The sequence below is a fragment of the Lynx canadensis genome, chromosome E2, assembly GCF_007474595.2.
Source record: "Lynx canadensis isolate LIC74 chromosome E2, mLynCan4.pri.v2, whole genome shotgun sequence".
Classification (NCBI taxonomy): domain Eukaryota; kingdom Metazoa; phylum Chordata; class Mammalia; order Carnivora; family Felidae; genus Lynx; species Lynx canadensis.
The window spans coordinates 17,909,042-17,920,929 of NC_044317.1; the positions used below are offsets into that span (position 1 = coordinate 17,909,042).

The 11,888-nt window shown below is 49.5% G+C and overlaps 1 protein-coding gene across 6 annotated transcripts in view; it reads right to left on the reverse strand.

Moving 5' to 3' along the window:
- The window catches only part of ZFP90 (ZFP90 zinc finger protein), a 37,994-nt gene extending 37,246 nt beyond the window's left edge, over window positions 1–748 (reverse strand). For 2 of the 6 annotated variants that reach the window (XR_003965129.1, XM_030298072.1), the window contains exons 1-2: window positions 573–746; window positions 217–283 (exon numbers count right to left, since the gene is read on the reverse strand). Coding sequence is in view for 4 of the 6 variants with exons in the window: in XM_030298072.1 (XP_030153932.1) it covers window positions 217–249 (33 nt within the window). In the remaining 2 variants the exon portion in view is untranslated. Of the gene's footprint in view, window positions 1–216; window positions 375–572 lie in introns of all 6 variants that reach the window. The other 4 variants (XR_003965130.1, XM_030298071.1, XM_030298068.1 and 1 more) reach the window with 4 other exon arrangements.
- Window positions 749–11,888: the final 11,140 nt, after the last annotated feature.

An 11,888-nucleotide genomic window follows, 5' to 3' on the forward strand; every position in this document is an offset into this window, starting at 1 on the left:
ACTCCTCCAGCAGAACCGCACCTGGTCCCCTCCTTTTGGGAAGCCCGCTCCTCCCAGCTCTGGACATCTTGGGTTTTCGCAAGGCTAGGAAGCTCGGAGGCGAAGACCGAGCTAGGAAAGGGAGTCGCTCAGGCGGAGAACAATGACCGCTCTAAACCTGCCCCAGGGGCCTCGCTGGATGGGACGCCCTGGGGTAGTGTGAAACCCGCTGCTCACCTGGGGCGCGGCCATCGGAGGCCTCGGAGCCATGCCTGCCACGCCGGGGTCGGCTTCCAGACTGGGGCTGGGGAGAGAGGACAGGGCCCACTCACCCGGCTGCAACCGCCGACCCCTCACCGCCGCGCCGCGCCCGCCTCTGCCCCTCAGCCAGTTCTCTGTGGAGAGGGATTAAAGGGGCTGCGCGGACAGCGCCTGGGCCTGCCGTTCCCCCACCCCCAAATTAAAGGGTCGCCGCGTCCGGGACACCGTCCTCTGGCCACGCCCAGTCCCATCCGCAGGATGGTGGGCGCGGCCCGGCGGATAGAAGCCAAACCCGTGGGAGGTGCCGCCTGGACCCGCGCACTCGGAATTACCGCTTCCTGGGGACTCCGGATTTCACGACCTCGGGGCCACGCAGGGCTCGGGCCAGCTCCTCCTACACCTGCTGCAGGGTCCGTCCTCTCCAATGCTGATGTGCGGAGGGACGGCCCAAAGCGGCCTCAGCCGCACTGGGGCCGGACAATGGCCGCAGCGGCGGGGCAGAGACGGAAGTGCGCTTGCGCACGCGGAGGCTCACTCCCGCAACTCCCGGGCAGCGGCCGACTACACTTCCCAGAGGCCTCCGCGTGTGGGTCCCATAGAGGCAGCCTGGGAGGTCTCTTCGCCACTTTTGGGCCGCTGTGGTGGGGTCGGCAGTGTGGCTTGGGTACTCGTGCGTCCGTTTATTCCAATAATAGTCACTGAGCACCTCCTCTGTGTTTGGGGCATGTTGCTAGGGGCGAGATTCAGCGGTAGATCGGAAAGAAAAGACCCTGCTTTCGGGGAGCTAGCGTGCACTCCTGTGGACGAGGCCAACAATAAAAACGTAAACATATCAAGGTACTGACTTCAGCTACAGGAATTAGACAGTTAAGCAAGTGGGGCAACGTTGCATATTCATCACAAGATGCTACTTCCTTTTCCTCTTCTATGCCATCTTCACCCATGGGTCACTACGGAAGGTTTAAACAATGATTCCCCAGATCACACTTACTATGACTAAGATACTTGAGTCACTTATTGCTCCGAGAGGATAAGAGAAACTTTTCCTTTTGTCCCAGAATTGGTAACCCGGACTCAGCTGAGGACTTAGTTCTTCTTCATTCTAAAGAAAGACCAAACATTTGAGACTAGACATCATCAGGTCTTATAAAAGGGGAGCCAGGTGCTGAATTTGTGCCCTGTTGCTATTAACCGTTGCCTGGACACAACCCCTTTCCCAGGTTCTATGAAGAGACTGGAATGGGAAAGAAAACAATTCCTCATAATGGCATGTTCCCAGGAAAAGGGGAGGTTACATAAACTACCCCCAATGCCTGCCAGAGCAAGAGAAAGGGAGTTAGAGAAGAGGCTGGGTGTAAGGAGAGCAGCCTGAATTCTCCTTGTGTAGTAAGTGGATACACTGGAAAACAACTGGGCTTTAGCTCTAAGGGAGTGAGAGGGGTGAAGCTCACAACATTACTGGGTGTGAAAAGTTGCTGAGGAGGTTGGAAGAGGTTGAAGCAAGAGCCAGATCTCCCAAGTCAGATATCAGTTGATTTGCTCTAAGAATCTCACAAATGCACTTACGTTTCTCCCAGTGTAGCTAAGCAACTTTAATGCTGGATGAAATAGTTTTAAAACCTTTTAAAATACACCAATGCACTGAAAATTGGTAAGATACACTGAAAGCAAAAACAAAGCAAAAATAACAACTTAAGAGTGGTAGGTGGAGGGGTGCCTGGGTGGCTCAGTTGGTTGAACCTCCAACTTCAGCTAGGGTCATGATCTCACGGCTTTCGAGCTTGAGCCCCGGGTCAGGCTCTGTGCTGACAGCTGGGAGCCTGGAAGCTGCTTCGGGTTCTGTGTCTCCCTCTCACTCTGCCCCTAACCCACTCACATTCTGGCTCCGTCTCTCTCAAAAATAAATAAACATTTAAAAAAAAATTTTTTTTTTAAAGAGTGGTAGGTGGAGCACTAGAGTCAGCTCTCGCCTGGAAGACTTTTGCAAATAAGGCAAAGTTGAACTTTGTTTTCCATGGTCTCTTACTTTCCTTTCAAGGACGCCCTCTGGCCGGGAAGGCCAGGGGTGGGGCATCGAGATGGGAGCCACAGGCTCCTCTCAGGGGGAAGCGCGGCCCTACCCGGCAGGCTCTGCCGCTGAAGGTCAGGTGGCCAGGTGGGTTGATGTCGTCCAGCCGCACGGAGAAGACAGCAAGCTGGCCAGTTCCTCCTAGGCCAGTGCACACCTCAGGGTTGATGGCAACCTCCCGGGCGTGGGGCGTGGCGCTAACCTGTCTTCCAGCCGGTGGAGAGTCACATTCTTCTCAGAGCCTCCTGTTTCCATGACAACCGCCTCCGAGGTGTCTCCGAGGTGTCTGCTCCGTACTCGGAGTCGCGGAGCTGAAAAGATCAACTCGCGGGTCCAGTTGAGGTCCCGGGGCACCGGCGCTGGGCCAGGGACATCGGCGGGGGCCACCAGGTGCCCGAGTGGTGCTCCAAAGCCTCTCACGTCCCCGCTACACGGTGGGCAAGAGGCCGCCCCTGTGCTGGGGAAGCGACTAATAATGCAGTATTCAGCGGGTTTTTGTCCCAGCCACGACAGAGGCGAGAAGACCCGTCGTTAATGCCAAATGCCTTCCATATTGCCTTCTCTGTCTTTAATATCCACGTGGATTTGACCTTCAATTCCTCACTCGGCCCGCCGTGGGTCCAAGGCTTCTGGCTGGGGCCTTCCCCACAGCACAAGAATATCCAAGTTCCAGTCCCTTAAAATGTTCATTAAACTGTTCCACCCTCTGGTTTCCAAGAAAATTCGTGAGAAAAAAGGTGGGGGGGGGGGGGGACTTGACGAAGGTAGCTCGTCCAGATCCTACCCTGTTAAGCCAGAGAACCAGCGATTCCTGAACCAACAGTGAACTCGGGTCCCCTGTCTTCCCTGCACTCCCGGGCTGGCAGGACACGAATGAGGCGCTGAGTGGAGGCTGTGTAGCTTCAGCCACCCACTGCTAGATCTGAAGCCGACCTTCGAGTCGGACACGAAGGGAAGCGAGTTCTCAGCGCCCAGGTCCTCTCGCTCACATCGACTAACACCTGCTTTAAGTTTGGAACTTCAGGGGTCAGTCCGCAAAGCGCTGGGGCTCTAGTGCCACCTGCTGGCCACTAGGACCCTCTACTCCTGTAAAGTTTTCTGCATCATAACAATATTGAGAACATTAATTTGACAGCTTCCGGACCATTGCCGACCCTGCCAACCGCCCACCCTCAAGTCAAGCTTCCTCCATACGGCCCAGAAAATGTTTTTCAATTCAACAAAATTTCACTTAACACCTATGTAGCCCTCATTCCCTGAGCCCCCGCTGCCCTCTATTTCCTCACAAAACCTCCCTGGTGGTCTCCTGCTACTCTGGGCTGAGCTGAAGACTCAGCTCTTGCTCCAGACTCAGCTGCAGCTACTCAGGCTGGACCCGAGTGGTGTCGCCTCAAGGGCAATGTAGTCCCCACAGGTCACAAGAGCCAGGTGTCAGGAGACCCTGATGTGGTTTTGGGGTGATGGTGGGGTTCGGAACTGACAGCCAAGAAAGAATTCTTGAAGTCGTCTTTGGTGCAAAAAGGTGATTTTATTAAAGCACAGAGACAGGACCCCTGGGCAGGAGGAGTTGCACTGGGTTGTGAAGAATGGCTGGTTATATACTATGGCACTGGGGGAGGTAAAGTCTAGAGGAACTTTCTTAGGGGCACCTGGGTGGTTCATTCCGTTAAGCATCTCACTTCAGCTCAGGTCGGCTCAGGTCATGATCTCGTGGTTTGTTATTTCAAGCCCCGCGTCAGGTTCTGTGCTGACAGCTCAGGGCCTGGAGACTGCTTCAGATTCTGTATTTCCCTCTCTCTCTGCCCTCCCCCCTCCCCCATTTCTGTCAAGAATAAATAAACACTAAAAAAATATTTTTTTGATTAAAAAAAAGAGGAAGTTTCTTAAAGGGATTTTCCAGATGCTAAAGACTCACAGATTACTGGAGGCCTAGCTATTGTCAAGCTAAGGTTGTTTTTCCCTCTAGCAAAGCATTAACATTAAGAGAGTAGGGAGTTCCTGGAGAAAGCTTTACTCTGCCTACCTCAAGTAGTTGTCAATGGGCTGTAGGTTATAAGGAAATTTAATTTTATATGCCATGTCCTTCTTGCCCTTGTTCCCCACATCACTATGGAGGGGAAGGTGATGTTGGGCTCCAGGAAACTGAGTCTATAGGTTTCTGGAGATTAGGCTATTGATAAGATTGCCTTTTCCTTGTAATTTACTAAGATATTTGTAAACCAATGGAGACTCTATCAGTTTAACCATTTGTTTCTGTCCTTTCCTTTGACCTTGGGCAGCCAGGAATGCCTGAGGAATGTCACACATATCCCACAGGCGTGCTAGCTTGTGCTGGGCCCTCAGCTTGCCTCTTGGTCCCTTATCAGCCTCATTTTGGCTTCTGGCTCAGCCATCTTGCTCTCCCTGTCGCTTGCTCCTTGTTTATCAAGTCTCCTTATGTCTCAGTGGTGCCTCAAGTGTATCCTGGCATCTCATCTTTGCCCTGGCACTGTGGCCTGGTCCCATTCTCTCCCCGGGTTTGGAGTCATGGAAAATGTCTACTCAAGGAAGGTTTTCCTCAGATACCTCTGTTATCTGAGACAAGGGTGTTCAATGACTGTGAGATGTGGTTAGTTGTGTGGGAAGATTGATCCTACCTGGAGATCCAAGATGCAAACGGCATCTGAGGGCTTTTCTGGACAAACACAGGGACACTGCTTAGAGACCAAGAAGTGGACAAAATGAGCCAAGGACAGAATATGGAAGGAGGGCAGAGAACGGATGAGGTGCTAGAAATAAACAAGATTATATGATACTTCTTGATTAACCGTGTTTCTGAGTTTTTGTTTTTAAAATAAACTTGCAGGGGCGCCTGGGTGGCGCAGTCGGTTGAGCGTCCGACTTCAGCCAGGTCACGATCTCGCGGTCCGTGAGTTCGAGCCCCGCGTCAGGCTCTGGGCTGATGGCTCAGAGCCTGGAGCCTGCTTCTGATTCTGTGTCTCCCTCTCTCTCTGCCCCTCCCCCGTTCATGCTCTGTCTCTCTCTGTCTCAAAAATAAATAAACGTTAAAAAAAAAAATTAAAAAAAAAATAAAATAAACTTGCAGGTTAATTAACTTGAAATTATTCTCAACAAGGTAATTTTTTTTCATGGCTAATGTTCTCTAACATTACAACCAGATATATGAGTCCAAGGGACCTGAGTTAGGCCACCCTTAGACTAAGCCTGCCAGGGGCCCAGTTCCAGAGACATCTGTGGACTGTAGCTCCAACTGGACTGTAGCCACAAGTGGATCTTGCTCACTTGCATGCCCAATAAACGTGTGCCCAGTTAACCTGGCTGAGTTTATGAAACGAAGGCTTTGCTTTATTAAAAAGAGTAATGGGCTCTGAGATCAGCTAGACCAGCTTCTTCCTTTTAAGGATGAAATAGAAGCCCAGAGAGGGAAAGACACTAGTTGGAGAAGAAAGAAAATGGCACAGGAAGACAAAGCTGCATATGATCAGCTGAAGGAGATTCATAAGTTACATGTGGCATTGGGCTGGTTTTTTAAAAATGTTTACTTATTTATTTACTTAATATTGAGAGAGAAAGAGAGAGAATCCCAAGCATGGGGCTCAGTCTCACAACCGTGAGATTATAACCTGAGCGAAAATCAAGAGTCAGAAGCCCAACCAACTGAGCTTCACATTGTGTTTGTTTGTTTTAACTCATCAGGTGAATGCTGGGGTTTAAAACAATTTAAATTTTCAATTTATTTTTATTTTTGAGAAAGAGAGCACATGAGCGAGAGCGGGGCGGAGGGGGGGTACAGAATTTGAAGCAGGCTCATGTTGACAGCAGTGAGCTCGCCCGATGTGGGGCTTTAACTCAAGAACTGTGAGATCGTGGGGAGCCTGGGTGGCTCAGTCGGTTAAGCATCCAACTTCGGCTCAGGTCCTGATCTCACAGCTCTCCTGAGTTCAAGCCTGGCATTAGGCTCTTGTGCTGACAGCTCAGAGCCTGGAGCCTGCTCCGGATTCTGTGTCTCCCTCTCTCTCTGCCCCTACCCCACTTGCACTCTTTCACTCTCTCTCTCAAAAATAAACATTAAAAAGAAGAAGAAGAAGAAGAAGAAAAGAACTGTGAGATCATGACCTGAGCCCAACTTGAACGCTTAACCGATTGAGTCACCCAAGCGCCCCTAAAACAATTTAAATTTTAAAATGGTAATTAAAAAATAGAACACATTTTAGATTAGGTTTTTGGTCATTTGCATCATTTTCTTCTTTTCCATTTTCTATTCAGCCTTATTTGAAGGACTGCAGTTGTATGGTCACCAACAAGTGTGTTTCCCTCTCTGGGTTCTATTTCATCTGGAAAATGAAAGATCTGGTGTGGCTGATCCAAAGCCAAATTTTATTTTTCCCCTACAACTGTTATGCCTGGCTCAAACTGCATAGGTGTGACCGCTGGGAGGTGAGAAAATGTGGAAGTTAAAATCAGCTGGGTCTTCGACCTGCCTGGGCCTTTGCCAGGAGGTGACTGCCACACATCCACTGGCATCTGGGACCCCACATCTTGGGCGTTTCCTGCACCTCCCGGCACAGAGGCACAGGTCTAGAGGGCTAACGCGGGAGACAGGCCCTGCCGTTACCATGGTGACCTGCCGGCTGCTACAGCCTTGGTTGCCGCCTAGCAACCAGGACATCCAGGGCACCTGCAGCTCTATCATTTCCCTCTGGCCATGTATTGGGGGCAGCTGTGTTCAGGGAGGTGGCTGGCTACCTGTCCCTCTACTGCTAGGCCCGGACCTGACCTCTTTAGCACTTCTGGCTTCTCTGCCTTGGGGCCAGGCTTCTATGACTTTGTTTCCCCAGGCCCAGAAGTCCTAACCACCCACCCCTTCCAGCCAGGGTCCTGGGAGCTTAAAAAGAGTTCTTACCTCGGACACTCCTGAGTCCCTCTAGAGGAGCAGAAAGGTCCAATGTGGTGTGAACTAAAACAACTTCCTCTCCGCCACACCACCCAGCAACCGTTGATTTAGGCCTCAGATTTTGGAGCCACTTTTCTGGATGGATAATCTTTGGGATGGGATACCATTGACAGGACAGCCTGGCTAGAACCCAGGGAGGCATCAGTGTTGGGGGGTATCACCAGAGCTGGGGATCCCTTCCACTGGGAGATGGGCAGGCATACAGACAAGCTAATCCAATATAGGTAGGGGTGGGATGGGCAGTGACAGGGTTGGTGGCACAGGGTATACCAGGAGCATGCATGGGGAAGGGGACTCACCCCAGGCTAAGTCAGAAAGGAATGTTTCTTGGGGGACATGATGCCTGAGTTGAGGCTGGAAGGGTAAATAGGCATCTAGGTTGGAGTCAAGATTTCCATGAGGGTGGGCTTTAGGTGGAATGGGAGGTCTTCAGAGTCTGCCTTTCTGAGGGTGTGATTCCCCATCCAAACCCCACTGATCTTGTGTCTCCTTGTCTGTTTCCTCCTCTTATCCTGTCCCCTTTCCCTGGGCGATCTCCAACTCCATGACTGTAACCCACACTCCTTTGTTACATGTGGTCCCTTCTCCCTGGGCTACTCACAACTTATTTGTCCACCTGGTGAACTCTTACTCATTTTTCAAGACCCAGCTTGATGTTCACTCCTTTCTGGCCTTACCAGAACCACCCTTTCATTCATACATTCAATTCACACACTTCTAATGAACAGCAAGTGTTAGGCCCAGAATGTGACCCTATATTGTAACTGTCTGTTCACTTGTCTGTCTCCTGGGGGGGCAGGAGATGGCAGGGCTCTTTTGTTTTTCTTTTTTTTTTTTTAAATTAATTTTTAAAGTTTATTTATTTTGAAAGAGGGAGAGAGAATGCGAGAGAAAATACACCCAAGGCTCAGAGAGAAGGGGAGAGAGAATCCCAAGCAGGCTCCGCACTGTTAGGAGAGCCTGATGCAGGGCTCGAACTCATGAACTGAGAGATCATGACTTGAGCTGAAATCAAGAGTCAGAAGTCTGAGCCACCCAGGCCCCCCACCCCACCCCATCTTTTGTTTTTCTAATCCTCAGGCTTTAACATTTACTCTCTGAATGAATGGGTGGATGGATGGATGGATGGATGGTGGATGAATAATCACACAGTTTCCTGTAAAGCAATGAAAATAAACACCCCAGGTAACTCTCTGAATCCCAGTTCTATCCCCTGACACCAACCCAAAGGGATTTGGCCATATGTTATTAAATTATAGTGAATTAAAATTTGCTTGAAATAACCACAGACTCCCCCGCTCCCCTGAGCCTGCAATGACCAGATTACATCTCCTCCAGGCACAGAAGTTTGACATTTCATTGCAAAGTCATTTTCTTCTCATTTCCTTATGTTGCTAAAATATTCTATTTCTCTTCACTTCCCCTTTGTGTCCCCATTACTCATGTTTAGTTAAATTTATCTGCTGCCATTTTTAATCATCTGAGATAGGCTTGCTGGTGTAGATGTTCCTGGGGCACTGCCTGGCCTTCCAGACCATCTGTCTCCTCCTGAGCCACTCTGAGAATTGAGCATGGACCCCTCCCTCAGCGATTCTGGGTTGACCCTCAGATCCAAGGTTTTTCCCCAAGGCATCTCTGACTTCAGGGTTCTCCCTTTCTCCCCACACTCATTATCTTCCTCCTTCCAGTCTCCTCCTCTCCTGTTTCCTGGGGCATGGTTTTCATTCTACTTCAAGGCCTAGTACTTCCTGAGGTCCCTTTGGTCACACTGAGCAAGGGCCTCCTAATTCTTCTCCCATAAGTTCCCTAAGTAAGTCCCTAATGGGACAAAATAGCCAGCAGCCAACGTGGGGATTATTTGGTGCTTGCCTGGGACACTGCCATACCCATCACATTTCTGTGGCTGGATGGATATCTTCCTCTTTCTCACTAGCCCATCCATCCTCATAATATAGGGGTAGGGATACTGTTCTCCCTGGAGGCAGTTGGCAAAGACCAGAAAGGAATATTTTGGCTTGGAGTGGAATCTCAGTTTGGCCTCTCAATAACTGTCTCACTTAGGGACCTGGAATTGCCTTTGGGACTTAGGGCTTAGAACTACTCAGGAAGGGGCACCTGGGTGTCTCTTCCCTTACCCCTAGGCCTAGAATTTTTGTTCCCCATCCTCAAGCAGGCTCATTTCTGCTCCCAAGCTTCCCTGGGCCCCTCAATCCCCCTTTAAAATTTTTTTTTCTTAATGTTTATTTATTTTTAGACAGAGAGATACAGGGCATGAGCAGGAGAGGGGCAGAGAGAGAGGAAGACACAGAATCTGAAACAAGCTCCAGGCTCCAAGCTGTCAACACGGAGCCCCTTAATGGAGGTTTCTTGCACTCTCCAGACTAGTTTCTGCTCTTGAGCTTCTCTGGGGCACTCAATTAATAAAAATTCCTTTATTTTCGGTACGTTAGGTGCCCAACTTTGGCTGAGGGAATGATCTCACATGTTGTGAGTTCAGGCCCCATGTTGGGCTCTCTGCTAACAGTGCAGAGCCTTCTTCAGATCCACTGTCTCCCTCTCTCTCTGCCCCTCCCCCCACTCAAAATAAATAAACAAATGTTTAAAGATTAAAAAAAAAAAGAACTGCTCAGGAAAGGGGCAGTCAATTCCCAGTGGCCATTGAGAGGCAGGTAGGTCTCTGGGAGGCAGGATCAGAAGGCTGGGATGATTGCCATTTACTGAGCATTTGCAGCGCACCGGGCTCTGTGGACATATTTGGGGAGTTAGGGTTGTGAATCCCCTTTCTCCAGGGTGATAGTAAAAGATGCTTGTTCCTCACCTCAAGCTTAGGGAAAGGAGCTTCTGTGGGATCACTCAGAAGGCTCAATACATGTCCTTTGGAGTTCAGGGATACAGTGAACTAGGGCAGGGAAATCTTAATGGCAGGAGACAGGCTGGCCAGATGTGTTCACAGTGCAGCTAGGAGAGGGGCCGCATTGGGGTCTGCCTGCAAGGCCAGAGATCATGGGGGCGAAAGATGAGTGAATGTTTCCAGTGGACCAGAGGTGGCTGCTGACATGAGAGAAACAGCATGGGGTCATTTTACAGCTTGATCACGAAAGCCTCTGGGAGGAAGAAAGAGCTGAAAATTACTGCCAGGCCAGGGGGTAAAGAAGAGGTCATATGGGAATTTAGCTTATATTTCATCCAAGAGCAAGGCAAACTATTTTATAGTTCTATTTTGTGAGTCATGTTTATAGGGCTACACATAAATTACCTTATTTTCTTTTTGTTTAATGAAATGTACTTCACTCTTGTGTCAATTCAAAACATATTTCATCTTTCTAGAATAAGATCATATCTCCAATCTACACCCATCTACATTTTCTATGATTTCCAGCTGCATTTAGGCCAAAGAGGTCTATTATCTTTATTATTTCCCAAATAGTTTATGTTTCTGAACTCTTATCTCATTTAATTCTCATAACAACCCTGGAAGGAAAGTGCCCTTGTTATCTGTTCCACTTTTGGGTATCAGCGATTAAGAAAGGAGCTCAAAGGTACATAAGAGTGAATGGCAGAGTCAGGTTTATTACTTTATTTTATTTTAATATTTTATTTTATTTTATTTTATTTTATCTTATTTTTATTTATTTTTTGAGTCAGGCTTAATTAGATAAGTAAGGCCAGGGTTAGGGTGGGAGTTCAGGCAGTAGTGGTGCCAATGTGAGGAATGAGCGGCGTCAGCAGCCCTCCCCCGAATCTCCATCCCTGCTCCCACTTTAAAATACGGGCAGCTACTTTCTAGACAGGTTCCACGTGGGACCTCCTGACAAACAGTGGCCCTACCGCTGCCCAGGACTTTGACACAGGTGCTTGGGGCACTCTGTCCCTGGACACCCTCCACAAAGGGGCCAGAAGAGGGTTTCCTTGGTTGATAGTGGCTCTCCAAGCACTGGGTCAAGTGCCATGACCAGATGAACCCAGAGTCATGTTTGTATGAGCTCAAATTTTGGGAGGGGAGCAGGAACCAAGAGCGCACCTGCAGAGAGGGGTGCCCAGAAGCAGGAGATGGATGAGCAGCCTCAGGTCTGGTGCCAGGGAGGTGCTGCCTGTGACCAGACAGCTCCCAGGAGTCCTGGACTGCTCTCCCATTTGGCTCCATCCCAGGATTTCCTGGTGCCTGCGGGCACCTGCTCCACCCTTGTAACCTTGGCTGTTGATGGTTTTATTTTCACATCAACACATCTTTGACTGAGACAGAAATTCTTAAAAAACGTATTTCATTAAAATTTACAATTCCCCTGCATGCACTGGCCCACATCAGATTCTTCCTTCCTTTTTCTTTCTTTTTTAAAATTTTTAATGTTTATTTATTTTTGAGATAGAGACAGAGTGCAAGCAGGGGAGGGGCCGAGAGAGAGGGAGACACAGAATCTGGAGCAGGCTCCAGGCTCTAAGCTGTCAGCACAGGGCCTGACGCGGGGTTTGAACTCGTGAATGGTGAGATCATGACCCGAGCTGAAGTCGGGCGCTTAACTGACTGAGCCCCTCAGGCACCCCAGATTCTTCCTTCCTTAATACCACTTACTCATCAGTACTATACCTCCAGGAATACAACATGCCCCCAAGAACGCCATGCATCCT